Consider the following 25,278-nt stretch of genomic DNA (forward strand, 5'->3'; position numbering starts at 1 on the left):
TTTGCACTCACGATCTGAGGCGATCTGTGGCGCATAGAGCAGACTCTGGGGCTTGGAGAACTGGTGCCTCATCTTATGTCTGGCCTTGGGGACGCCATGGCACCTTCTCAGCCCTGGATTGTCATAGTTCCTGCCACTCCTGGAGCCCACGACAGACATGATACCCTGGGTTTTCCTCCGGGGCCCATGCAGCCAAGATGCCCCCTCTCTCAGAGCCAGCAGCCTCAGACACAGGGAAAGGACAGCCCCTCAAAGGAACCCTCTAGACTCCACCCTTCCACTGAGACCCCCCCCCCCCCGCCTGTCGCTGATTCTGCCTTTTACTAGGGGATTATTTGTCAGTTCCTCGGGGCACGCGGACACCATCGTCACCTCGCTCCATCCTGCACCTGTTCAGGAGCAGGTGCGCCTCAGCACCACCAGCGAGTGGAGCTGGGAGTGGAGGTAGGGGTGGAAAGGGGGGTGTTCCTGGTCGCCTTTTTTCAGAGCTAAAGCTGGGGAAAGGGTCAAAAACCCAGGTATGCAGGAGACTTTGCCTTCAGCCCCGACCCCTGGAGCAGCCCCCCCACCCCCAGATCTATCTGGGAAGCCCCCAGGCTTGAGCGGGATGTCTGAGCGGCTGCTGGGGCGCACGGTTTGCAGGGCAGAGAAATAGGCGCTGGCTACGGGAGGGAGCAGAGCGAGCAGCCGGGCTCTGGGACCCGGGCGCGGAGGCTGCGTGCGGGAAGCGAGGGGAGGCCAGCGGCTGGCAGCGGCCCCGCGCGCCCCGCACTCCCGGGCCCGAGGGCGGGGCGCTCCCGGGCCGTCCCGCCCCGCCCCGCCTCCCCGGTGTCGGTCTCGGCCTCGGGCCCGCCGGCCTCCCGCGCTCACAGCGGCCGGCCATGGGCTGCGACGGGCGCGTGGCGGGGCTGCTCCGCCGCCACCTGCAGCCCACGCTCACCTACTGGAGCGTGTTCTTCAGCTTCGGCCTGTGCATCGCCTTCCTGGGGCCCACGCTGCTGGACCTGCGCTGCCAGACGCACAGCTCGCTGCCCCAGATCTCCTGGGTCTTCTTCTCGCAGCAGCTCAGCCTCCTGCTGGGCAGCGCCCTCGGGGGCGTCTTCAAGCGAACGTGAGTGCCGCGCCCCGCCCTGGGCCCCGCGCACCGCTCCCCGCGCCCCCGGGGGGTGGCCCGCGCAGAGGGACCACCGGCCACCCCGCAGCCTGGCGCTGCTGGGAACTCTCCAGACAGCCGGAGACAGCAGGTGACTTCTGGAGGGTTCTTGGCCTCACTCGCCCCCCTGTCAGGGGGAAGCCCAGCTCCCCTGCTGCCCAAGCCCCCCGCTGCCGGAGGGAGAGAGGGCCGCTCCAGAGTTGGCAGAAGAGGGGTTTCCACCCTCTTCACGAGCAGGGGTGGCATTGCAAGGGACCAGCAGAGGTGGCATTGCAAGGGAGGTGCTGGTGGTGAGTGGGAGTGAGTGTCACCTGGGGGCCCTGCCCGCTGCCAGCGGGTGCCCGTCGTCAAGTCCCGGAGCTGCCTGGGGCTCCATGCAATCGGCTGACACAGGCCAGCTTGTGCCCTGACCCGGTCCACCTGCCCAGGTCTTGCTTGCCCACCCACCCACCCCCAACCTCTAGCTGTACAGAACAGAGAGGAGTCCTGAGGGTCCCACTCTCACAGGCTCCTCCCGTCAGTCACTCCCTGGCCACCTGGCAGTGCCCACTGGAGCTGGTTCTCCTGGCAGGCCCCTCCTTTCCCTATAGCAGCAGTGGGGTCCCTCTCCTAGCCAGCAGCAGCAGCTCAGGCCTCAGCAGTGGCCACTGATCCCATTTCCGGCGGGGGGGGGGGGCAGGGGACTTGGGGACCAGATCTCCTGGGCCCTCCCAGAGGAGTCCCAGGACTGTCCTGGGCCTGAGCTCCAGCCCAAGGGGTCACTCCTGGGGTTCCGCCAGATGGAGCGCATGGAAAGAACAGGGACCTGCTTGGTCTCCAGCTGCTGCTTTGGGAGCTGCGGGTAGCCCCTTGCAGCCTCTCCTGAAGGTGCCGGAAGCTGGTCTCCTCGCTCTTCCTGCTCTCCGGTTTTGTGTGGGGTCTGGGTAGGCACAAGGGATCTGAAGCCAGGATTCCACACCTGCTCTGAGTCAGCCTAGAAGGTGTCTAAAAATCTTTTTTTTTTTTAATTTAAGTATTTGACTTGCAACAGCTCCCTTGTCTGGTTAATTTTAAGAACAGGAGTAGCACATATAACAGGAAGGGCAGAGAATCTTATTCTAAGTGGAGTCTTGGCAGGAACATGAGCCACTCAGCCTCACCTACTCTGTGCTTTGGCCCTCAAGTGGGTAGTGGGAAGGGTCTTCAGCAGGAGACCCGCTCACAGAAGAGAAAGGCAAGAGGGTGGCAACAGTCACCGACTTAATACATGATTTAATAATTTACTCAGTGCCAGGGAATTGTACCAAGTTTCAAACCCAGGCCTGTGCTCCATAGCTCAGCTCTATCCCTGGCACCCAGGCTCAGTTTTGTTTGTTTGTTTGTTTGTTTTTTACCGGAGTGCTTCCAAGCAGTGCTCAGGCTTGATCCTTTGGTTCAGTACAAGGACTGAAAGATGAAAATATGTTTGGACACTACGATTCTGGGCCACTGAGCCACTCCAGCAGTGCGGAGGGCCCCAGGACCAGGTGCAAGGGACCATGTAGTGCTAGTAATTGAGTTCAAGCTATATACATGATAGGCATGTGCCCTAATCACTACATTACCTCCCTGTCCCCTGGATTCTGTTCTTAATACTTCGTATATATCCAGTCATTTTACCTTCACTTTTTACCTTACTCTGTAGAGTACTATATAATAGCCTTTTTTTTTGGGGGGGGGGGCACACCCGGCGGTGCTCAGGGGTTACTCCTGGCTGTCTGCTCAGAAATAGCTCCTGGCAGGCACGGGGGACCATATGGGACACCGGGATTCGAACCAACCACCTTTGGTCCTGGATCGGCTGCTTGCAAGGCAAACACCGCTGTGCTATCTCTCCGGGCCCTTTTCTGCCTCAATAGGCAATTGAGGCACAGAGAGGATTAGAAACTTACTGGAGTTCACAGCCTCCTGTGTGGCTCAGCAGCTTGTATATGCCTCAGTTAGGAGGCCTACCTGGCTTTTGAATCCAGGCATTTATTTTGGGACCAGGTACCCTGGAATGCTTCTCTTTGAGAAGACAGCATCAGCTGTCCAAGGTATAAGTTGACCTTTATTCTTGGGGCAGAGGCATGGCATGTGCGGCCCAGTGTGTATTCATGAGCTGACACTTTGGGAAGGAAGTTGGGCCTCTGGAGCTTCCTGCTGGGACCCAAGCCGTGGTGGCTGGGCAGGGGGCAGGGACAACAGGTCCCATCAGTGATTCAGACTTTATATCCCACACCCATGACACATGGCACTAAGGACTCTCCTTTGATGACAAGCAACCCCAGTAGGAATGGGGGTCTGTCCAGTAGGAGTGGCTCAGTCTGTAACCATGACTAAGCCACTCCTCCAAGCAAGTCAACCCCCAATCCAAAAATCATCCCACCAGCCCAAGACCAGGCTGTCAAACTGGACTCTGCAGACTCGCATTTCAGCTGAGAGGCCAATTCCCCTGCAAGTGCTTTTCAGCTTAAGTGATTACTCAGAGTGCTTGGAGCTGCTCTTGAGTGGGGGATCAGGAGGCCAGCTGTTGTGGGGGAAGCGCTGAATGACAAGTTGAGCAGAGCCGTGGGATGGTGCCTCTTTCTTTCACAGTCCTGCTCGAGTCCCACCCGGGGCCCAGTGCTCCATCAGATTTCCTGGAGGGTCTGTGTGTAGAGACTTGGATACTGGTGATGCAAGGCACCCTCTCAGCAGGCCTCAGCAGCCTCTCCCATGCTTCTGCCCGAGATCTGAGCATTTGCAAGTCCGGAGGGAGAGAGTGTATACACTTCTTGATCTTCCTCTGCCTATCTTTATAATCCAAACACATGGGAAAAGGTTGGAAGTGAGCATGCTAGTTGTTGAGCATGCCTATCACTCAGACACAGTACGATACTGTCGACCAAGGCCCTTCCATCTCCCAAGGGAAGCAAGACCTTGACCCTGCATGTGGCCAAAATCACCTCTGTCTGCCCAGCCAGCCATGGATATTTGGCCTACCTGCACTCTTTGGCTTTGAGCAGAGCTCCACGCACATATACTTTTGGTGTGGATTTGTTTTCTATGCTTTGAGGCCCACACCTAGATGGATAAAGAGTTATCAGATCAAATGGCTATCCATGAGAGATGGGTTTTGAAAGTAAAAGACCTGTGGGATCCAGGCAGGCTCTGGAGATGGGATGGGGGCATTATCTAGACCAGATGCCCTCTTCATATCATGCTGGGAACTGTAGGGTGTAGGGGAGTGGCTAAGAAAGTAAGTGTAGAGTGGTTAGGGAGGAGCATGGAGCACTGGGGCTCACTCACTGGCCTTAGGGAGCAAAATTGGGTTCTGATCAAAGCAAGACTCCAAGAAATTTTAGAGGGGAAAAGGAAATAGAGAAGGAAACTGGTGCTAGGGCAAGGAAGAACTCAACACCCTCAGTAATGAAGGTGTGGGCCCCTGAGAGGCAAGAATGCCTGAGTATGTCGGTGCCCCCAGATCCTGGGGCTACAGCAAGCTGAGTTTGACTCGGCGCCAAGCACAGGGACAAGAGAGGCAGAGTAAGACCAGTCTAGGGGTCACATGTGCCCTCTGGATAAGTCTGGACACCTTGGTCAACATGTGCTCAATGTCACGCAGCAAACTGGCAGGGCAGGTACCTCAAGCGGGACAGGGAGGACATGCTGTCCCCCATTTGTCCTTCTGTGTGTAGCTATTAATAAATAACCAGGTCAGGTCTCAGCTTCATGAAGAAGGGGACCCCAGACTGTGGCGTACCTGGGCCTACCTGGATACTTGGGTCCCAGTTCGCTGATACACAGATGGCCTTGCAGGCTAAGTGCCTTCTCTCATCCTTTGGGGGGCTGCTTTCTGCCCTATAAAGTGGGGTCACACTCTCAGGATGTTGTGGGTAAGCAGAGCGCTCCCTTTAGCAGTTTCAGAGTCTCCTGAACATGTATCAGGGACATCAGCAGACCTGGGGAAGCCTCAAAGGGAGCCTCCATCTTGGCTCTGCTGCTGATGAGCAAGATTCTAGGGTCTGACAGAGCCAGCAGGAGGGATGAGCATGGGGGCTACAGGTAGCTTCAGAGGACTCCAGAGAGAGAGCAAAGGAAGATGGATCTGAAGACCCATTGGGCCACATAGCAACCTCAAGAGCAGGCTCTCTGTGTCATTGAGGCTGGAGAAACTGAGGCTCAGAGGGGCTGAATGTCAGTGCCTGGCCCTAAGTCCCACCTCTGGGAAATGCAGAGGAGCCTTGGCTAGTTTTCTGGAGATGAGCCCATGGCATCTGCACCCACGCAGATGGTTTTGACATTCTTATTCTATAAGAATTTCTATAGTTTTTAATCCCCACATTCCTGGAAAGGGCTGTGGACGAAACCATTAAGTGACCAAGCCAGTTAGTACTTCATTCTGGCTCTGGGATGCAACTGGGACTGCCTTGTTCTTGGCAACAGCATGTTATTTTAAAGAAATTGGTTCAAGCTGCTGTTTGGTATCCAGGCACAGCTGTCCCTGAGTGTCGGGGGAGGTCAGGCATCCTGCAAGCCATGCAAGGTTTCCTGCGAGCCAGTGGTCCAGGCCCATTTGCCGGGTTCTAGGCAAACTCCCCTCTGTCAACTCACCACCCCCTCTTCTGTCTTTCCCTCCTGTCACTTGGCCTAGGCCTATGCAGTTAGTGTCCTTTGCAAGCAAAGTGATGAAAGAAATAGGACAGAGGAGGGGCCTGAACAGGATGGACCCTGCCTCCCCACTCCCGAGCCTCCTGCCAGCAGGTCTTTCCCTGTTTTTGGTCTCTCCGCCTCTGTCTCCCTCTGTGTCCCCCAGGGCTCCTTTCAGCCTCTAGCAGTCTCTAGCCCCCTCAAGGTTGTGTTGTGTAGACAGGCTTCACAGACATTTCTCCCACTTCTGCCTGGCAGGGCCCAGCAACCAGCAGGCTGCAGCAGATGCTGTGAGCTTGTGATGGAATTGCACGTTGAGTCTGAAGTGGGGGGAGCCCCATCGCGCAGATAGCAGGACATGAGGGGCTCATGTTCTAGCGAGAACAGTGGTGCCATCTCCCAAGGCCCTGCCTCTGGGCTCCCAGAGCAGAATCTGCTTCCTGCCAGCCACACGCCCCTCCCCAGCCTGGCTGGGCTTGTGTTCCGGTGCCTCCCTTCCCCTCGAGCACACACACAGACACAGACATACATCATGCACACACCTCACATATGCACTTCACACACACACCTCTTATATACCTCACAATGATTTACATTAGTTCACGCACAGCATGCCACGCATGTATCCCACACATGCCATGTTACACACATGCCAGATACATACACATACATCCTTCCAAGCACCATGTACCTCAGGCCAGAGTATACTGAGTAGGGCATTTGCCTTGCACAGCCTGACCCAGCTTCACTCCCTAGTACTGCCTAGAGTCCCTCACTACTGACTACTAAATAGACCCCAAAAATTGACATATATCACATCTCACACTATACCACATGTATATACATCATGTACCAACAAAGTCCACACATACTCCTCACATACACATATGCCTCCCAGACAGCCTTCGGTAAGCAGGCACATAACAGATCAAGCCAGAAGACCCAGGTTTGACCCCAAGCTCTGCAGTGACCTCCTTAGCTACTCCTCGGTCAAATAGGTACCAATTCAAAGTGAATTACAGTGGTGTCTTGCACAAGTATGTGCACAAGTCTTGGCCACTGTATTTGCTGCTGTCGTGTCAGATGAATGTGCACTGCTGCTCTTTTCTTCCCACACCTCCTTCAGCTCCTCCTCCCCAGGTCTGCTGGCCCCCAGGACTTGGCCTCTGGACTGATTTAGCCATTTGCATCCAGGTTGCTTCTAGGGCAACATGGACAGTGTGCTCATTCTTCACGTGAATTGGTCCTGGAATGAGAGTGGTGACAGGTGATGCCTATGTCAGCGAGGGGAGCGAGTGGCCCTCATCCGTTCCTGAAATGCACCCCGGGGTGGCTGCTTCATTTAACTTCTGTAGGGGAGAGGCTGTTTCTTCCAGCCCACAGAGGTGGGGAGAGAAACTCGCACAGCTAGCAGCCAGGACTATCACTGCTGGACACAGATGTAGTCTGGGGGCTTGAGAGAATGTAATAGCGTCCTCACAACTACACCACATCCTCATCCTAGAGGCAGTGAAGTAGGCGCTCCTCTACACCCACACCCACAAAGCTAAGCTGAACAGGCAGGATTATGGTCAGTAACTGTCCAGCTGGTCAGCCTGATGAGAAGAGAGAAAATAAGGACTTGTGTCCCCTCTATGTTGGGTCTCCTTGCTGCTTGTTTCAGCTTCATTTCTAGATCCTGCAGCCATCCTGCTGAAAGCCTGAACATTCCTCCATAAGGAATGTTCCTGCTGGCAGAGAGAGCTCAAAGGGCTGGAGCGTGAGCTTGGAGCAGGGGAAAACCAGGTTTGATCCCCAGTCCCTTAAGCACCACCAGAAGGACCCTCAAGCATTATAGTCAGCTCTGTGGTTCCTCCATAACCTGTCCCTTCCAGAGCCTTCTCCCTGCATGAGGAATCTCTTCCTTCCTCAGAATCTGGTTGTGGGTCCCAGTGCATCAGCATGTCTCTGACATGCTGCCTTTCTTCACTCACTCATGCGGTGCCTCAGCCCTCCTGCTTCTGGTTCCTGTGGGGGAAGAAAAGTCCCTCTCAAGTCGCAGGGTCTCCCAACTACACTCTGGCCAGCAGAGATGCTAAATACCTCGACCATGGACTTCAGTTTGGCCTGATGCCTACAAGGCATCGGGCAGCTTTTCTGTTGCTATGGGGACACCCACTGCAGCTGGCTCAGAAGTGAGGGTTCAGACTGTCTCCTGGGTCCCACTTCCAGTTTCATGCTGTGCCCAGATCCCTGGAGAAGCTAAAGCAGATTTGTCTCCTCGCTTCCCTGGTAGATTGACATGTCTAGGCAGAAAGCCTGCAAACCATTGAAACAGTGTGTGAGGGAGGAAGGAGTTAGTCAGGGCTCCCCACTGCCCATGGCGGCCATACCAACTCCTTCTCCAGTGCTTTCCAGCGCCCCTGAGGATGCTGAGGAATTGGGTTTCAAATATGAGCCAGGGGAACAGCTGCTCCAACCATAGCCAGAGTGAGAGCTGCTTGTCCATATGCCTCCCCTTCCTATCACAGGCTGGCTTCCCCAGCCACCCAGTAGTGGAGAAGGATGAGGGAACCTTCATTTGAGGGCTGACCTGCTTCCCTCCCACCTGCAGCTTGGCGCAGTCACTATGGGCGCTCTTCACCTCCTCCCTGGCCATCTCCGTGGTGTTCGCTGTCATCCCCTTGTGCCACAATGTGAGGGTGCTGGCCTCAGTCATGGCGCTAGCGGGCCTGGCTATGGGCTGCATTGACACGGTGGCCAACATGCAGCTGGTGAGGATCTACCAGAAGGATTCTGCCATCTTCCTGCAGGTGAGTCTCAGTTTGGTGTCTGCAGACAGCTGTGTTTGCAGCTGCAGACAGCTGTGCTTGCAGCTGCGTGGGAGCCCTGAGCTGCCCAGGCCAAAGTGCATAGCCGGCAGAGCTTGCTCCTCCATCCCCCGTCTCCCTTTTCCCTCCTTCCAGCTCCCAGCTTCTTGAATTCCACTCCCTGTGGTGCCTCCCTCTGGAACCCAACAGGGCCACCCAGCAGGGCTGCAAGGTGAGGGGGTCTGAAGCTTGAGCAGCTCCCCACTCCCTCCTCTCCTGGCAGGTTCTCCACTTCTTTGTGGGCTTTGGCGCTCTGCTCAGCCCCCTCATCGCCGACCCCTTCCTGTCTGAGGCCAGCTGCTTGCCTGCCAACGCCACGGCTGGTGCCCGCATGCTCCACGCCTCAGGGGCCCTGGGCCAGCAAGTGACCCCTCCAGTCAACCAGACGCTGCCCCCCAGGACATCCCCCCAGAGTGGGACAGGGATTCGTGTGTCCTATGCCTTCTGGATCATGGCCTTGATCAATGTGAGTGTCCACTCCGGGCAGCCCATCCACCTGCCCCAGATCTCCACACCAGGCAGACACATGACCCTCATAGCCCACACCTGCCCCTAGGGAGCATGGACCCCCATTTACCTGAGCCTTCAGTGTACCCTCATGGGAAGGCAACCCTCAGGGATGCTGCACAGTGAGTATGTTCAGTGACTAGCGTGGACAGAGGTGTACCCAGAGCCCTGTTTGCAGGGGTCCCCACCTCTCTAAGATTATCCAGGCCTAGTGAGAGGAGAAGGGATGGACAAGATGAGCTCCCGAGGTTCTGCCCACCTGGGCCCTGTGGTCAGAGCAGAGCACCCCAGATCCCACCTCCCTGAAAGCCTCCTGAGGACTTTGTACCCAAGAAGGGAGAGGCGGGACACTGTAGTTCTCCACTGCAGTGGAAGGGATTGTAGGCCCTTCAGCTGGGCGCCATACTTTCTGCCCCAAAATCTCCACACCAGACAGACGTGTGACTCTCACCATTACCTCGACCTTTTGCCCATCACAGGCTAGGAAGGACTGGTAGGAGGCAGTGTAGCCAGAACCCTGCATTGCCTTCCAGCTTCTGAGTCTTTTCCTGCCCCTGACCCAGAGTCCTCATGGGGTGCTCCCAACTACATACCCCTCTTCACTATGTGCCACTGTTGGGGAAAATGTACCTGGGTGGTACATTTGCACTGCTGGAGCCAGTACGCCAGTGTCCAGGCTGAGCCTCCAAGATGCAGAGTGGGTTCCGAAGCCCTGGCTCCTTGGGGTGCCCTGTGCACTGCTGGATTTTTGGAAATTTTATGTTGGCTTTTGTCTGAAGAGAAATAGCCCATTATGGAAGGATGAGGCTGTGCAGGCATATGAGCATTGGTGAACACAGCACACACACACACACACACACACACACACCCCTATATACTTAATCATACACACGTGCATATCCCTATATGCTTAATCTCACATACACTCACACTACAAGCTCACACACAACTCACATATTCTCATAGACCACACATTTATACACTTACATACCACACTTACGCACCTTGCACAGACTCTCTCACACACACACACCACCCTCACAAATACACATATACTCATGCACTCGCATCACACACTGCACCCACCACACAGTCACAAGAGCACATGCCCCACATGCCCTGGCACTGCCTGTTAAGGTGGCGCCACCTTTCAAGACCCAGTGAGCTCTCGTGGGTGCCAGCATGCCCTCAACACAGGTCCCTCTTCCCAGGGAAAGTCCCACCTGACAACGCCCCTCTGACACCTGTTTCCCCTTGGCCTTCGCCCAGGCATTCAGCCATGCAGTTTCCTGTTTCTCCCGACTAAGGGGAGACTGTCTCCCTCCCTATCAGACCCCAGGCTCCTGAGCCAGGCCTGTGTCTCTTCCCCAGGCCCTGGCCCCATTGTGGGTGACTGTATGGGGCTTCTTAGGGATCCACAGGGCATATGGAGGTGAGATCTGGGAGGGAAGCTGCTGCAGGCAGGGATGGTCTCCCCAGAGCATCCAGCTTTCCATGTGGAGCCCAGGAATGGTAGCCTGAGCTCCTCTGCAGAAGCAGCAGCAGGTGGCTCTGGAGCAGGAGCAGCTGATGCCTGCGGGAGGTGGCGGCCACTTCTCCAGGCAACCTCAGATGCAAGAGACATTATCATTACTCTAGAGATTCCACAGAAACCTTAGCAGTCTGATGTAAATAGCAGCGAACACAGAACAGCGTTTTAAAATCAGGCATCTGCGTCTGTTTTCCAGGTTAGACACCTCAACCCCAAGCAACCTCTCCCCTCCTCCAACACTACCCCAGACCCCTCATTCCCAGGACCTTATGTCTAGCTCCAGCTCCTTACAGTATCTGGGCTTCTGGCTTACCATGTACAATGATAACCACATCTCAATTACCCATCTGCAAAGTGGGAGTAACAGCCTTCACACACACACACACACACACACACACACACACACACACACACACACACACACACACTTACTTGACAGAGCTATGAACTGGAGCAAATGTATTTATACATCTGCCAGTCTGAAGGGGTAGATGAATAAGGTTGTTAGAAGGGTTTTTCAAGGGGTGCAGAGCAATAGTACACTAATAGGGGGCTTGCCTTGCATATGGCTGACCCAGGTTTGCTCTTTCTAGTATCTGATCCCCTGAGCACTGACAGGAATGATTCCTAAGTGCAGAGTAAATCCTCAAAAAAGACAAAAAAGGGGGGGCCGGAGAGAGATAGCATGGAGGTAAGGCATTTGCCTTGCATGCAGAAGGACTGTGGTTCGAATCTCGACATCCCATATGGTCCCCCGAGCCTGCCAGGAGCGATTTCTGAGTGTAGAGCCAGGAGTAACCCCTGAGCACTGCCGGGTGTGACCCAAAAACCAAAAAAAGACAAAAAAGTAGTTTCTGAAGCTGTGAAGATGGCTGGAAGGGCTGGAGCACATGCCTGTGAACCCCACGGCTGCCCAGTGTGAACTCAGGTCCAGCTTCGCTTGTGAGGAGATGACTATGGCATGGGGTGGGCAGCAGTTCCAGCCCCCCATTCCCACAGCACAGGACAGCAGACGCCATGCGTGGAGGTGTGTGCGGTGGGCAGTCACATGCCTGAGGGGAGCCTGACTTGTGCCCACCCTCCAGCTCCCGGTGCCCTTGGCTGTCCTGTTTCTGCTGTCCAAGGAGCGGCTGCTCACCTGCCCCCAGCGCAGGCCCCTGCTCCTTTCGGCGGATGAGCTGGCCATGGAGACGCAGCCCCCGGAGAAGGAAGACGCTTCCTCCAGCTCCACCTCCTCCTCGCTGCCCCCCAAGTTTCAGCCACACCCAGGTGGGGCCCTCATGGCCTTTCCAAGGCTCCCTGCCTGTCCCTCCCCCAGCCAGTGGACAGAGCTCGAAGGCCTGTGACCCTCACTCATCTCCCAGGGCAGGGTTTGGAGCCACTGACTCCAGCTCAGCCTGCGGTCCCTAGCGGCTTCCTGAGCTTTTGAGCGGCCACCAGAGAGAGCAGGGGCAGGAAGCAGTGGCCCCATCTGGCAGTCCGTCCTTAGGCACCTCCGGAGAGGGGAGGCCTGCCGTCACCTTGTTCTTGTGTCTCCCACACACAGACCTGTTCAGCTGCTGTTGGAGGAGGAACTGCAGAGGGGCCCCTTACTCCTTCTTTGCCATCCACATCTTGGCAGCCCTGGTACTGTTCATGACTGATGGGATCACGGTGAGAGACTTGGCCTGGGGAGGGCGAAAGGAAGGGGTTGTCTCCCTGGCCTGTGCTATGAGCTGGATCCAGGTCTGGGGAGCCAGTTTGGACAGCAGCTTGTCGTTTGATTTGGGAGTTCTGATGGGAGGTGTCTGCTGGCCAGTTAGTAGGGGTTCCAGGTAGAGGATGAGTCAGAAGTTGTGGGTACTAGCTTTCTGACCCACTTCCTGGGATGCCCGCCAGGGCTGGAAATGAACTTGGGGCAGCATTGGGGTCCAGTTATTCCAATAATGACCCCTGAGGTGGGACTTAGTGTCTGTTAGGCACTAAGAGAAATCTCTTAGGATTCAACCAGGACAGTCTTACGTGAGGGGCTTGCCCAAGCACAGGCCTTGAAAAGCTTAGTAGAGCTCTGTGCTGGGGACACGACTCAGTGTAGATCACTTGACTGCATGTGTAAGGCCGTAGGTTCGATCCTGCATCACAAATGAAACCTCAACGTTATTCCCAGAGAGAATCCAGTGGACAGGGTGCTGACAGTTCTGGGGGCCTGACTCCTTGAGCTGGTCACTTCTCTGCCCTTCATCTGCCACCGCTTCTCTAGCCACCCCATTATGGTGGGAGGGCAGAGCCCAGGTCCCCACATGGAGAAATGTCTCTAGACCTCTCAGCCTCAGCAGGAGCTCGGTAAGCTGAGTGAACTCCCCCTCACTCTGGCCCCCACTGCAGGCAAGTGAGCTCAGGGCATCTCTCCGCAGGGGGCATACTCGGCCTTTGTGTACAGCTATGCTGTGGAGAAGCCGCTCTCTATGGGACACAAGTCAGCTGGTTACCTGCCCAGCCTCTTCTGGGGCTTCATCACCCTGGGCCGACTCTTCTCCATCCCCATCTCCTCCAGAGTGAACCCTGCCAGTATGGTCTTCGTCAATGTGGTACGTCAGCACCCCTGGCTTTCCAGAACCCGGGAACTGGACCCCCAGTTGGCATGAATGTGGGCAAGAGTGGAAGATGCTGGGAGAGGGGGTTGTCCATTGTCCAGGCAGTTCTTAGTCAGCTTGGAGACATCCCTCTGAGTTTGTTGTCCAGAAGGAAGAGGTGCGTGCTGTGACCACTGCAGTGTGGAAGCAGATTCCTAAGAGGTGACAGGAGGTGAGGGGGTGCCAGCAACCTGCCCTGAACACCAACTGCCTCCTGCCCCATGCCTTTCGGCAGGCTCCATCTCCAGCAGGGCTCTCTTTTGCCAGGACATGGGGACCTGAATTTTGGAATTCCTCTGGGGGTTGTTTTAAAGGGGCCACCTCAGCAGGCATGGGGATGGCCTAGGCCCAGTTCTTGGTGCTTTGCCAGCTGAGGGAGCCACGAGTTAGTTCAGTGACCAGGTTTCTACTCAGGGCCACTTGGGCATACTCTGTGTGTTCTGGAAACTGTGTGGTTTATGGAATGGAACCTAGGACCTCACACTGTTGGGCACATGCTCCACCTCTCAAGCCACATCCCCAGCCCTCATGTGATTCTCAAGTTCCTATACGTCACATAGGCTCTCAAGGAAGCCACTCTGAGCTCCAAGGTTGGGGTGCCCTTGGATTTGGTCTTGTGCTTGTTGGTGGCCTTGAAGAAGGGATTCCTGAATTTAGGATGTGGCTCAGCAACAATGAGTACACTTGCCTTGTGATGTGGTTGAGGTCTATAGGTGACTTAGGTGAAGTGGGGAGGTGAGAGGTGGCAGCTCTGAGGAGGATCTCTCTCTCTGTGTCTGTCTCTGTCCTCTCTCGGTGTCTGTCTCTCTCTTTCTGTGTCTATCTCTTTGTCTGTCTGTCTGTCTCTCCCTTTCCTTCTCTCCCTCCCTCCCTCCCTGGAACACCTGGGAGATCTAGATCACTGTAAGTCTGCAGTTGAGTCCCTGCACAGCACAGACCTTGAGTCCCTGCCAGCCCCACTAGGTGGCTATCTAACCACACCTGACATCCCCTTGGTCTGCCCCGCACAGGGGTTAATCTCTGCCACCAATTTGTCAGTGAGCCTTGGACTCAGGCTAGAGCTGGGTTTTGCAGGATAAGAAAATTGGTCCTAGAGCTTACCCAGGACTTTCGGGTTCATCGTCTTCCCATACAGAAAAGAATTGCAGGAGATAAGCAGTGAAGTAAAAACAGGTGTGGAGAGAGAGGAGAGAGAGGAGAGAGAGAGAGAGAGAGAGGAGAGAGAGGAGAGAGAGAGAGAGGGAGAGACAGAGAGACAGAGAGAGAGAGAGAGAGAGAGAGAGAGAGAGAGAGAGAGAGAGTTAGTTAGTTGCAGGTTTCTTTAAAAGTGGAGACATGGGGGCCGGGCGGTGGCGCTGGAGGTAAGGTGCCTGCCTTGCCTGCGCTAGCCTAGGACGGACCGCGGTTCAATCCCCCGGTGCCCCATATGGTCCCCCAAGAAGCCAGGAGCAATTTCTGAGCGCATAGCCAGGAGTAACCCCTGAGCGTCACAGGGTGTGGCCCAAAAACCAAAAAAAAAAAAAAAAAAGTGGAGACACACATTTCAGTGTTAAAGTAGGAAAGGATAGAAGTTAACTTCTCTAAAAGCAAGATGTGAGCACCCATGAACAGCACTGGAACTTGGCCCAGGGAGCACATGTGCGTGTTCCCTACATTCTAATTTGGCTTATACTGGGTTTCTCCCAACCTGTCCTGCATGGGGCTCTCTACCTTGGGAAGAGTCCTGTGTGATGCCAGGAAGGAGGAAGGTTGGGATCAGTTGATCTCTGACCATCCTTTCCTGGCTTTTGTTTCTGCTGGAGTTTCTCTTATCAATATCCACAGAATGTGCCCTGGCAGCCTTTGGGCAAGGACAAGAATAACTTCTTTAAATTCCTCTGTGTGTGTGTGTGTGTGTGTGTGTGTGTGTGTGTGTTTGAATGTTCCAAGAATTTTTATTACAGCTCTAGAACTTATTGTCATGGGGGCCCTTTCCTGTTTCCCTGCCTACTTCACTTGCTTGTGTGAGGTCCTGAGTCAATCCCAGCGGAAGGAAGGAAGGAAGGAAGGAAGGAAGGAAGGAAGGAAGGAAGGAAGGAAGGAAGGAAGGAAGGAAGGAAGGAAGGAAGGAAGGAAGGAAGGAAGAGAGGGAGGGAAGAAGGAAGGAAGAGAGGGAGGGAGGGAGGAGAGAGAGAAGGAAGGAAGGAAGGAAGGAAGGAAGGAAGGAAGGAAGGAAGGAAGGAAGGAAGGAAGGAAGGAAGAGAGGGAGGGAGGGAGGAAGGAAGGAAGGAAGAGAGGGAGGGAGGGAGGAAGGAAGGAAGGAAGAGAGGGAGGGAGGGAGGAAGGAAGGAAGGAAGAGAGGGAGGGAGGAGAGAGAGAAAGAAGGAAGGAAGAAGAAAGAAAGAGAGAGAAAGAAGAAAGAAAGAAAGAAAGAAAGAAAGAAAGAAAGAAAGAAAGAAAGAAAGAAAGAAAGAAAGAAAGAAAGAAAGAAAGAAAGAAAGAAAAGAAAGAAAAGAAAGAAAGAGTGAGTTCTGCTCTAGTAGCTGGGAAGTAGGAAGGCCACGAAGCGGGAGTGTTCTTTCTAAGTAGAAGGGAGTTTGGTTGGACTGAGATGAGAGGAGGGGGTAGAGCAGTGTCAGGCCCAAGCCTGGGTCTGGGAACGAAAGCAGCTGGAGGGACCAGTGCGGGTGGGGACACAGTGGCAGCCTCTGCAGGACCCCGGGAGAAAGCAGCGAGCAATGAGGCTTCCTGCAGACCAGCTCGCTGGTCTTCCACAGGACCCAATCCACACTCCTGTTCTGAGTTTCAGAGTGTGGACATGCCCGGGGCCCTGCACTGGTCCCTCCAGCTGCTTTAGTTCCCAGACCCGGCGTGGGCAGTGCCCGGGCTACCCGCCGGCAGCGGCATTGCCTCACCGGGAAGCCGGGGAGCCTCCCGCAGCAGCTCAGCCCGGAGCCACTGCCGCGCTTCCTGGGAGTCGCCGGTCCCGGGCGGTGCAGTCCTCACACGGCCCACAGGGGGGCGCTCCGGCCTCGCAGCTCTCAGGTGCAGGCGGCCAAGTCAAGTGGAGGTGTTCCTTCCCCCTGCTTCCCCATCTCTGATCGATTCCTCCACCTGCACTGCCACAGGTTGGCGTGGTGGTGACGTTCTTGATGCTCCTCGTTTTCTCCTACAACGTCATCTTCCTGTTCGTGGGCACAGCCAGCCTAGGCCTATTCCTCAGCAGCACCTTCCCCAGCATGCTGGCCTATACCGAGGACATCCTGCAGTACAGAGGTGAGCGCGCCTGCACCACAGGGCCCTGCAACCAGCCAGTGCTCAGGGAGTGGTGCTCGCACACACTGTACTGACCCGAGCCAACTCAACACATGGCCCACCTGGAATTGCTGCCAGGCCGCGGAGAAACAGAAGCTTCTCGGCATCTTCCCTCTAGGTGGCACCTGGCCCTCAGCTGCCTCGGTGTGATACTCACACCGTGAGCTCCTGTTCAAAGGAAGCAGAGTGGCCACGAGCCTGTATGCGGACTCTGCTCCCTGCCTCGGCCGTGTTGGACCAGCCTGAGCTCCTGAGCCGCCCCTCTCCCCCCAAGGCAGGCTGGCAGCGGCCCTCTCTGATACCAGGACCCTAGGGGCTGGGCTGTCTCCTTTCTTCCAAGTGCACAGGACAAAGATCTTTGCAATGAGTTCATTTAGAATAATTATGTTTTGAGTACTGACAGTTACCCTTGGACATAACTAGGGACACCCCCAAAGGGTGGGGGGAAAGCCTGGAGATGAGCACCTGTGAGAGGCAGGAGCCCAACCCTGAAGTGAAAGGGAAAGGGCGAGGCACCAAATAGGAAATGAAGGCATGTGGCCCACACGGTGCTTGGGTACCCAGACAGTGAGCGAGGAGTGATGACAGGGAGCTAGCAGAAACGATGCCAGTGGCTTGAGTTTTCCTCCGTCCCACCTTCTCTCAGCCCTTATCATCACAGCCTGCTTGTCAACACTCCTCCCCCATTTCTGCCGCTCCACTCTTCAAGGCTGTCCCCTTGCCTATGAATCTGCCATCATCAGAGCCCCATATTAAAGCCAGCACAGCCCTTGTACTGCAGCCTGCTGTGCTCATTGCCCAGAGTTTCTGGATGATTTAACCTGAGGATGCTATTGCACCTAGTGTCACCTGCAGTCTCTCTTCACAGCACGTTTGAGGCCCAGAGCATTTGGAGCCATGGAGACCCTCTGTACTGCTTCAGGGAGGGGGCGTGTAGACCCTACACAGTGTGATCTCACTCCACAGTCTGTAGATAGTGCCATTGCTCTGTAGTGTCCCATGTCTTGGTGCAGTGTCTGTGCATGTCCTGGGAAGGTGTCTGAGTAGAAGGATAAAATGACCACCAATGTTGCAGGAGTTCAGAGGCAGCTCAGAGGAGAAATGGGGCAGGAGCTGGCTCAGGATTTGTAAAGGTGGAAGAGAGAGAGAAAAGCATTCCTGGGGCGGGAGGGGCAGCGCCAGGAGCAGCCAGGGCCAGAGGCAGGTACAAACAGAAGCGAGTCTCAGGAGAAACTGCAGCCCAGGACAGACAATGATAATCAATGGTGGCTGCCCTGAGTGGCCGGCCCACAGTGCTGAGGTAAGCATGGTCTGAGCTGGGGCTGTTAAGGTCAGGCACATGCACTCTTCTCACCACCAAAGGGACCGACAGCAAGGGAATTGAGACTAGACCTTACTGGGGAGGGGGGTCGAAGAGCGGTTACCCCACCCAGGCAGAGTGGGGGTGAGGTGGGAGTGGCGCTGGAGGCAGAAAGAGAAGTCTGGAGAGAGAAGTCGGGAGCAGAACCTGGATGTAGAAGCTGTGGGGTAGGCACCTAAGACCAGTTGGTTCTCTAGAGATGATGGAAGTATCTGAGCTTTGTCCTGATGCCTAGGGGTGGCTTCCAGTGTGCCACCCTTTGCTAAGCATTGGCATGCCTGTGCCAGCATCCCACACTGTGGGGTCTGCTTTGAAGCAAGGAGAGAACTCGCCTGGGCTCACCTGGCTCATGGGTCGCCAAGCTGGGCCTGGAACCAGTACCTGAGAGGTGATGCCGGGGCCATGTGCTGCTGCTCCTGTGAGACTGAGGAGCAGAGGGGTGGGGCACCTAGGACACCAGGCTCAGTAGCCTCAAGCATGCTGTAAAGAGAGACTGCAGGTGACATAGGTGCAATAGCATCCTCAGAAGGAGGACCCAGGCGTGAGAGGTGCTGGGGAGTAGAGGCGCCATATGATTGTCAGGGGCACCCCAGACTGGGATTGAGCCAGCTGCATGTCCCCTTTTCTTTATCAACCCGCTTTTCTCGGGCAGGCTGTGCCACCACCGTGCTGGTGACAGGAGCGGGAATTGGCGAGATGGTCCTCCAGATGCTGGTCGGCTCGGTATGTGGGGCCTTAGCAGAGTGGGGGGTGGCTGGGAAGGGGTTCCAAGCCCACCCTCTGCACCCACACTGCCCCTCCCCGCTTGTCCCCATGGTATCTGGAAGCATCGCCAGTTTCCTGGCCAGCCTCAAAACTGAGTCTCTGTGCTCAGGGTTTCTGAGCGGGATACACACCTGGGGGTGCAAGTCCCAGGTTTGTCAAAGGTTCTATCTACTCAGCCCACCAGTTCCTACACCCCCAGAAATGTGGTCCAATTTTCCTAAGGGCCCTCACACTGCTTAGGGTCCAACACAGTCACCTCCCCTGTAAACACCGGGTCTCTTTCACTCACCAGGCACACGAAATACTATCAGCTACTGTGCTCTTTATTAAGACTCTGGTTTTGGGGTCTCACCCAGAGTGCTTAGGGGCTTAGGAGTCACCCCTGGCTGTGCTGGGTAACCAGATGTGTGTGCAATGCAGGTGCCTTCACCCTTCTCGAGCCCTTTATTGAAGATTTTACAAAGGAGAATACTTTAACTCAGAAATATGAAGATGTAGAGGCCAGAGTGACAGCGCAGCAAGTAGGGCATTTATCTTGCACTCGACCAAGTCAGGTTCGAATCCCAGCATCCCATATGGTCCCTTGAGCCCTCCAGGAGTAATTCCTGAGTGCAGAGCCAGGAGGTACCCCTGTGGCCCCCAAACAAAACAAAACCAAAAAATAAATATGAAGATCCCTGGTATTTTAAATGTTGTGCAGCTGATCCCTTCTACCAATATATTAATAGAAACCAAAAAAAGAGAGAGAAAATAATTATGAATATACTGGGGGGCTGAAAGATAGTTTGTGACTTTGGCATATTTTACATTTTGTGTAATGAAAGGTTAAAACATCCTCTACAAAGTTGTGGTTAGGCTGGTGAGTAGGGAAACACCTACAACATTTTAGTGAAGATAACCGACATTTTTCAGGAGGTTCCAGAGACCAAGTGGAAGGGACTAAGGGGCTTTGCCAGGTGTGGCCGCCTGAAGCAGAGCTGCTGCCTCCTGCAGAGGTGGCCTGAGGGGTCTGTCTGGTTCTGTGGGAGCACTGGGCCTCCACCCATTGCCGCCCGCTGTGTCCCATGCCAGGTCCTGACAGTGCTGTCTCTTTTCCCCTTGGCAGGTCTTCCAGGCACGGGGCAGCCACAGTTTCCTGGTCTGTGGTGTGATCTTTGGTTGCTTGGCTTTTACCTTCTATATCTTGCTCCTGTTTTTCCACAGGATGTACTCCAGACTCTCATCAGGTAAGGAAAAAAACCTGTTTCTACACAAGAGGAGAAAAACAGAGCTTGTGGGGAGGGAGACGTGGGAGACGCCGGTTGCTTACACGCCACGAATGTACTTCTGTTCCAAGGAAAATACAAGGAAATGTTTATTTTTTCTACAGCTTCCTTTTCCCCTCTTCCAGCTGGGCTGTGCAATTGTCTGTGTGGGACGGGCTGACTCATGGGTTCTCCATGAGGAGAGAGGCAGGGCCATGAACTTGGCTTCCTCCATCCCTTCATGCCACGGTCCCATGGGCGAGAATCTCCCTGCAGCCTCTCCAGCACTGGAAGGCAGTGCCTGCCTCCTGTGCTGTAAGCTGGCCCACAGCCTAGCTGGCGTGTCTCTACAGTTGCGATTTTGTCCCCAGTCCAGATTTTCTTTTCAGAAAGCAGTCCCCTGGCCAAGCTACTGTGGGACAGACCTACGACTAGTTGCTCCTCAAGACCCCGAGCAGGGGACCCCCAGCTTTTAGTGCCCATCATATAGCCACTGGATAGATGGCATTCTCCAGAGAAAGCCAAATGCTTGCAAAGTGGTCATTGGACTCCACAGCACTCTCGAAGGTGGCTGTGTGTGTTCACCCTTGAGGCTGGGGATTGGATGGGGGACACTTTTTTCTGCCAAGGACCCTTTGGATATTATAAAATCATTCACAGGCCACACAATGTGGGCAGGTGGGCTGCAGGCAGCTGACTAACACACATCTGTCCCACGTGTATCAGACCAGACAGCAGGATTCTGTGGGCAGACGCCCCCCCAACCCTGCTAAACCCTGTATGGGGGTCCCAAACACCAACTGTAGCTTTGTTCCCCAGCTTTCTTTCTTTTTTATTTAAACCTTTTCCACTTGAGACTCCTTTTGATCTGAGAATTACAACACAGTGAGTGCTGCAGAGACACCTCAGATCTGTTCGACCTTCTTTTTTGTTTGCTCAGAAATAGCTCCTGGCAGGCACGGTGGACCATATGGGACACCGGGATTCGAACCAACCACCTTTGGTCCTGGATCGGCTGCTTGCAAGGCAAATGCCACTGTGCTATCTCTCCGGGCCCTGTTCGACCTTCTTGCACTCAGAATCCTTTTACTGTTGCTGAGTTTTCTGAGACACCCCCCAGCCCGCACGCACACATACACACACATAACCACCCCACCTCTCCATTCAGTCATAAGATTTAGTATCTAATCCAATTCAGCCCTAAGCTTCATTTGGCCCCATATCAAAAAATATTGATTTTATTCCTCTTCATGGAGCAAACAGACACCAAACCCTGATAGCAGCCCATAGTCCCACCAGCAGTTTGCTAGGACGCTCCTGAAGGGTGTAGATTGGCAGTAACTCCAGAAGCCCAAGGCACTCTCTGGAGGCATTGCCACAGCTCATAGGAGCTGCTGTAACATGCTGCTTCATTCCTCCTTGTAGGTCCTACTCCAGACAAGCCTCTTGGATTGGAAGACTTGGAGTTCTACCAGAGGTAAAACTAGGCAGCAGCGGCAAGCGAAGACATTCAGGCTCTCAAGCACCAGCACAGACCAAAGGGTTCAAGGCAGCTGGGCTGAGATGGAAGCACTCCCAACTCTGGACACAGCATGAGACAGCTGGCAGTGTGGTCTGCTACCCTGCTCCTTCCTGGCAAATCATTAGTTAACCTGCGATTCCCATTCCCGCTTCTCTCTGGCTTGGACACTGCTCAGAGCTGGCCAGGTGGGAAGGAAGAAGACAATTCAGAGCCTCCTCCACCTGAGTTGCTACGTGCACCAGCCCTGCATGATCGTGGGCAAGAAGCACGTTTCCTTGAAGTTCGAAAATAGGGATTAATCATAAATTCAGTGACCAGCTGCTCTGTGTAGATATATTTTAAATGAATCCCAACAAAACCCAAGTTATTTCCAGGCATGCCTGAAGGATGTATGTGCTTTTTATTTACTAATAGTCCAAAGTCCCTCAAATTCCTGCTGCTGAAATGCTCATCTGTAAGACTGCAAAGAGGAAGCAGGATCTTGCTTTCTTTGCAACACTAATCAGGGACACTCATTCCAGTGGCAATCAGGGCTAGCTCACACCACCAGCTTATGACAGCTGATGGCTCAATGTTCACCTGGAGAGCTGGTTGTTAAATGAAGCCAGTATTAAATATTAGAGAGAAGCTGGAGGTATAGTCCAGGGATTAAGGCACTTTGCCTTGCATCCTGCCAAACCTGGCACTGAATTTGGTCCCACTAAATACCACCAGGGTCATTCCTGAGCATAGTCAGGAATAACCTCTGAGCACTGCCAGGTGTCACTCACAAAAAATAAATAAATAAATAAATAGAAATTTATTCAATTTATATAAAAGTTGTACTACTGAAGTAATAAATATTTGAACATATCAGTTCTGGTCTTTTTCGATCTCCTTCAGTCACTATTGAGATCTATTTTATCTGTCTGAAGGAAACAGCCCAGAGAGGTGTGCTCTCCAGGTCTTGATTAGTTCTGTCAATGAGGATTTGGTACCCACAGACCAGCCATGATGGGAATATGGAAGCTAAGAAATGGGCAAGGCATCAAGTGGTGGTTTCCCCTCTCTTGAGAAAAGCTGCCAACAGTTACCAGCACATCACTGCTAGTAACCCATGCTGATTGCTTCAGAAGCTGCAGAGAGAACAAGATGTATGTTCTGTTTTTTCTTTACTGATAAAAGACATAGAAACTAAGTGCTTATTAATAAAATATTTTATTTACATTTTTTATCTTCTCTAAAGGAAAAACTGTTAAGGTCCTTTTACAAAAATCTGTTAACTATGGAATCATCCCAGCTGCAAGTGTGTGTCTACACAGTATGTAGCTCCGGACTGGCAGGCTTGTGGGGACAGGAAGGTCCAGACCGGGTGCTCTTCCAGCCTCATTTCTGCCTATAGATGATGTGTCTGAAGGAACGGCACTCAGGCCAGAGACAGTATCATGCTGGGGTCTCAAACTTGCAGCCCACGGGCTGCAAACAGCCCTCCATACAACATTTTGTGGTCCTGCCCTAGAGGAATCTTTTTTTGTTTTGTTTTAGTTGTTTGGGTCACACCCCCCAATGTTCAAGGTTTACTACTGACTTTGCACTCAAGGATCACCCCGACTCTGCCTCCTGCGGCCCGCAGCAGGTAAATTGAGTTTGAGACCCCTGGATAGGGATTGAAGACACCTGGCCTGCACATGGCCAAAGGGTTCGTTTCCAGACACCACACTATGGTTCCTAAGCACTGCCTGGAGTGATCCCTAGATGTCGAACTAAGATTAAATTCTGAGCATCATTGTATGTGGACTTATTTTTTTCTTTGGAAGGGGATTTATTCTTTGTTTTTTTTTTGTTTGTTGGTTGGTTGGTTTGGTTTTTCGGGTCACACCCGGCAGTGGTCAGGGGTCACTCTGACTCTACGCTCAGAAATCACTCCTGGCAGGCTTGGGGGACCATATGGGATGCCGGGATTTGAACCACCGTCCTTCTGCATGCAAGGCAAATGTCCTACCTCCATGCTAATCTCTCCAGCTCCTGGAAGGGGGGATTTATTTTTTGGTTTGGGGGCCACACCTGGTACTGCTCTAACCAGTGGTTGGCAAGGCGAGCCGCATGCAGCTCTTTACACTTTTTAATGCGGCTCTTCTGTGTGCCGGGCGGGCCGCTCCAGGAGTCAGGACTCTGCTCCTTAGCACTGACAGAGGCTAAGCTAACTAGTGGCTCTGTGCTCAGGGATCAGTCTTGGCTTGGCTTGGGACTCATATGTGGTACTGAGAATTGACCCAGGCTGCATGCAAAGTAAGTACCCTGCCTGCTGTCCTATCTTTCCAGCCACAAGGTTCTATATGTGGTGCTGGGAACTGTACCCAGATTGTCTGCTTGCAAGGGAAGTGCTTTCCCCTGATAGGGTTTTAGAGCACCTTTCAGTTTCAGAGTGAGAATCATCTTTTAAGCAGTGACATTCTGGAGTGAGTTGCGGTGGCCTGATCCGATTCCCCACTAGCCCACTACAAACTCATCAGAGCACTCCTATAAATTCTTTCACAAAGGATTCATTTATGAATGAATGAGACCAAGCACACCTTCAAGGCACTGCATTCTAGGAGCACAGATACATTAGGACAGGAATTGGGAGCCCTGTGGTTGAAGATAGTGTGTCACTGAAGATAACTGAGTGCCATCAGCAAACAAAAGCAGCAGTGAAAGGGCTGAAAGACGCACTGGCAGTCTCTCTACAGGTAATTTTTGTGTAGAAACCTAAGTAATACGCAGGACCAATTGTTTCAATAGCCTATCAGGCAGGACCCAGTAAATGCAATGGCCTTGGACTAAGTGTGCTGGGGTATAAGCAGGTCAGTGTGAGTTATGAGCAGGCAAGTGGCATCACGTGGTTGACATGTTTAGGAGTACCACTTTGATATGAAGAAAAGATGGTTTGCTGTGTTAAACACTTTAGGATGCTACATCATGATGCTATCTTGGATGTCAAGAAGGCTGGCACAGGGTCTGGGGAGGTGGCCTAGTATTAGACCTGAGCCAGTGTGGGGTCGGAGCTAGCACAGTGGTAAAGCATTTGCTTTGCATGCGGCCAACAGACAATGGACCCCAGTTCGAATCCCGCAATCCCATCTGGTCCCTCAAGACTGCCAGGAATGACTTCCGAGCACAGAGCCAGGAGTCACCCCTGAGCACCACCAGGTGTGACCCAAAAAACAAATAAAGGAACTGAGCCAGTGCGAGACCTGGGGTTGATGCCCTATATATTGGTACTCACTGAGCACTATAAAGTATTGTGGCTGTGTGGCCCCCACAGGTTAAGAGTAAAAGGAGGCTGGTATATGGAAGTTTAGAATAGTAAAGTCTGGGCCGGGCGGTGGCGCTGGAGGTAAGGTGCCTGCCTTGCCTGCGCTAGCCTAGGACGGACCGCGGTTCGATCCCCCGGCGTCCCATATGGTCCCCCAAGAAGCCAGGAGCAACTTCTGAGCGCATAGCCAGGAGTAACCCCTGAGCGTCACAGGGTGTGGCCCAAAAACAAAACAAACAAACAAACAAACAAACAAAAAAAGAATAGTAAAGTCTGAAGATTAGAGCCAGAGAGAAAGCCCAATGATCTGAACACAGGCTAAACATAAGCAAGAGTCCTAAACTCAGTCCCCAGCACCACAGCATCCCCTGAGCACTGCCAGAAGCAATCCCAAACACAAAGCTAGGAGTGGCCCCGGACAACCACTGGGTGTGACCAAACAAACAAAAAGGAGTCTGAAGATCTAAGACTATATATGCAGATTATATAAACCCTCAGATTTGAAGGGAATGATAAAGGGAGTGTGTGTAAACAGAAA

At 53.7% G+C, this 25,278-nt stretch overlaps 1 protein-coding gene across 1 annotated transcript; it reads left to right on the forward strand.

Annotated features, from left to right (window-relative positions):
• The first annotated feature begins 857 nt into the window (after positions 1-857).
• On the forward strand, positions 858-21,551 carry MFSD4A (major facilitator superfamily domain containing 4A). Its single transcript, XM_049770959.1, has 10 exons — positions 858-1,111; positions 8,376-8,574; positions 8,855-9,097; positions 11,755-11,938; positions 12,216-12,322; positions 13,063-13,236; positions 16,389-16,536; positions 18,588-18,658; positions 19,806-19,926; positions 21,370-21,551. Exons 1-10 carry the CDS (start codon positions 882-884, stop codon positions 21,423-21,425), a joined length of 1,533 nt encoding a protein of 510 aa, XP_049626916.1. The 5' UTR covers positions 858-881; the 3' UTR covers positions 21,426-21,551.
• Positions 21,552-25,278: the final 3,727 nt, after the last annotated feature.

Source organism: Suncus etruscus, chromosome 3 (genome assembly GCF_024139225.1).
Source record: "Suncus etruscus isolate mSunEtr1 chromosome 3, mSunEtr1.pri.cur, whole genome shotgun sequence".
In the NCBI taxonomy this organism is placed as follows: Eukaryota; Metazoa; Chordata; class Mammalia; order Eulipotyphla; family Soricidae; genus Suncus; species Suncus etruscus.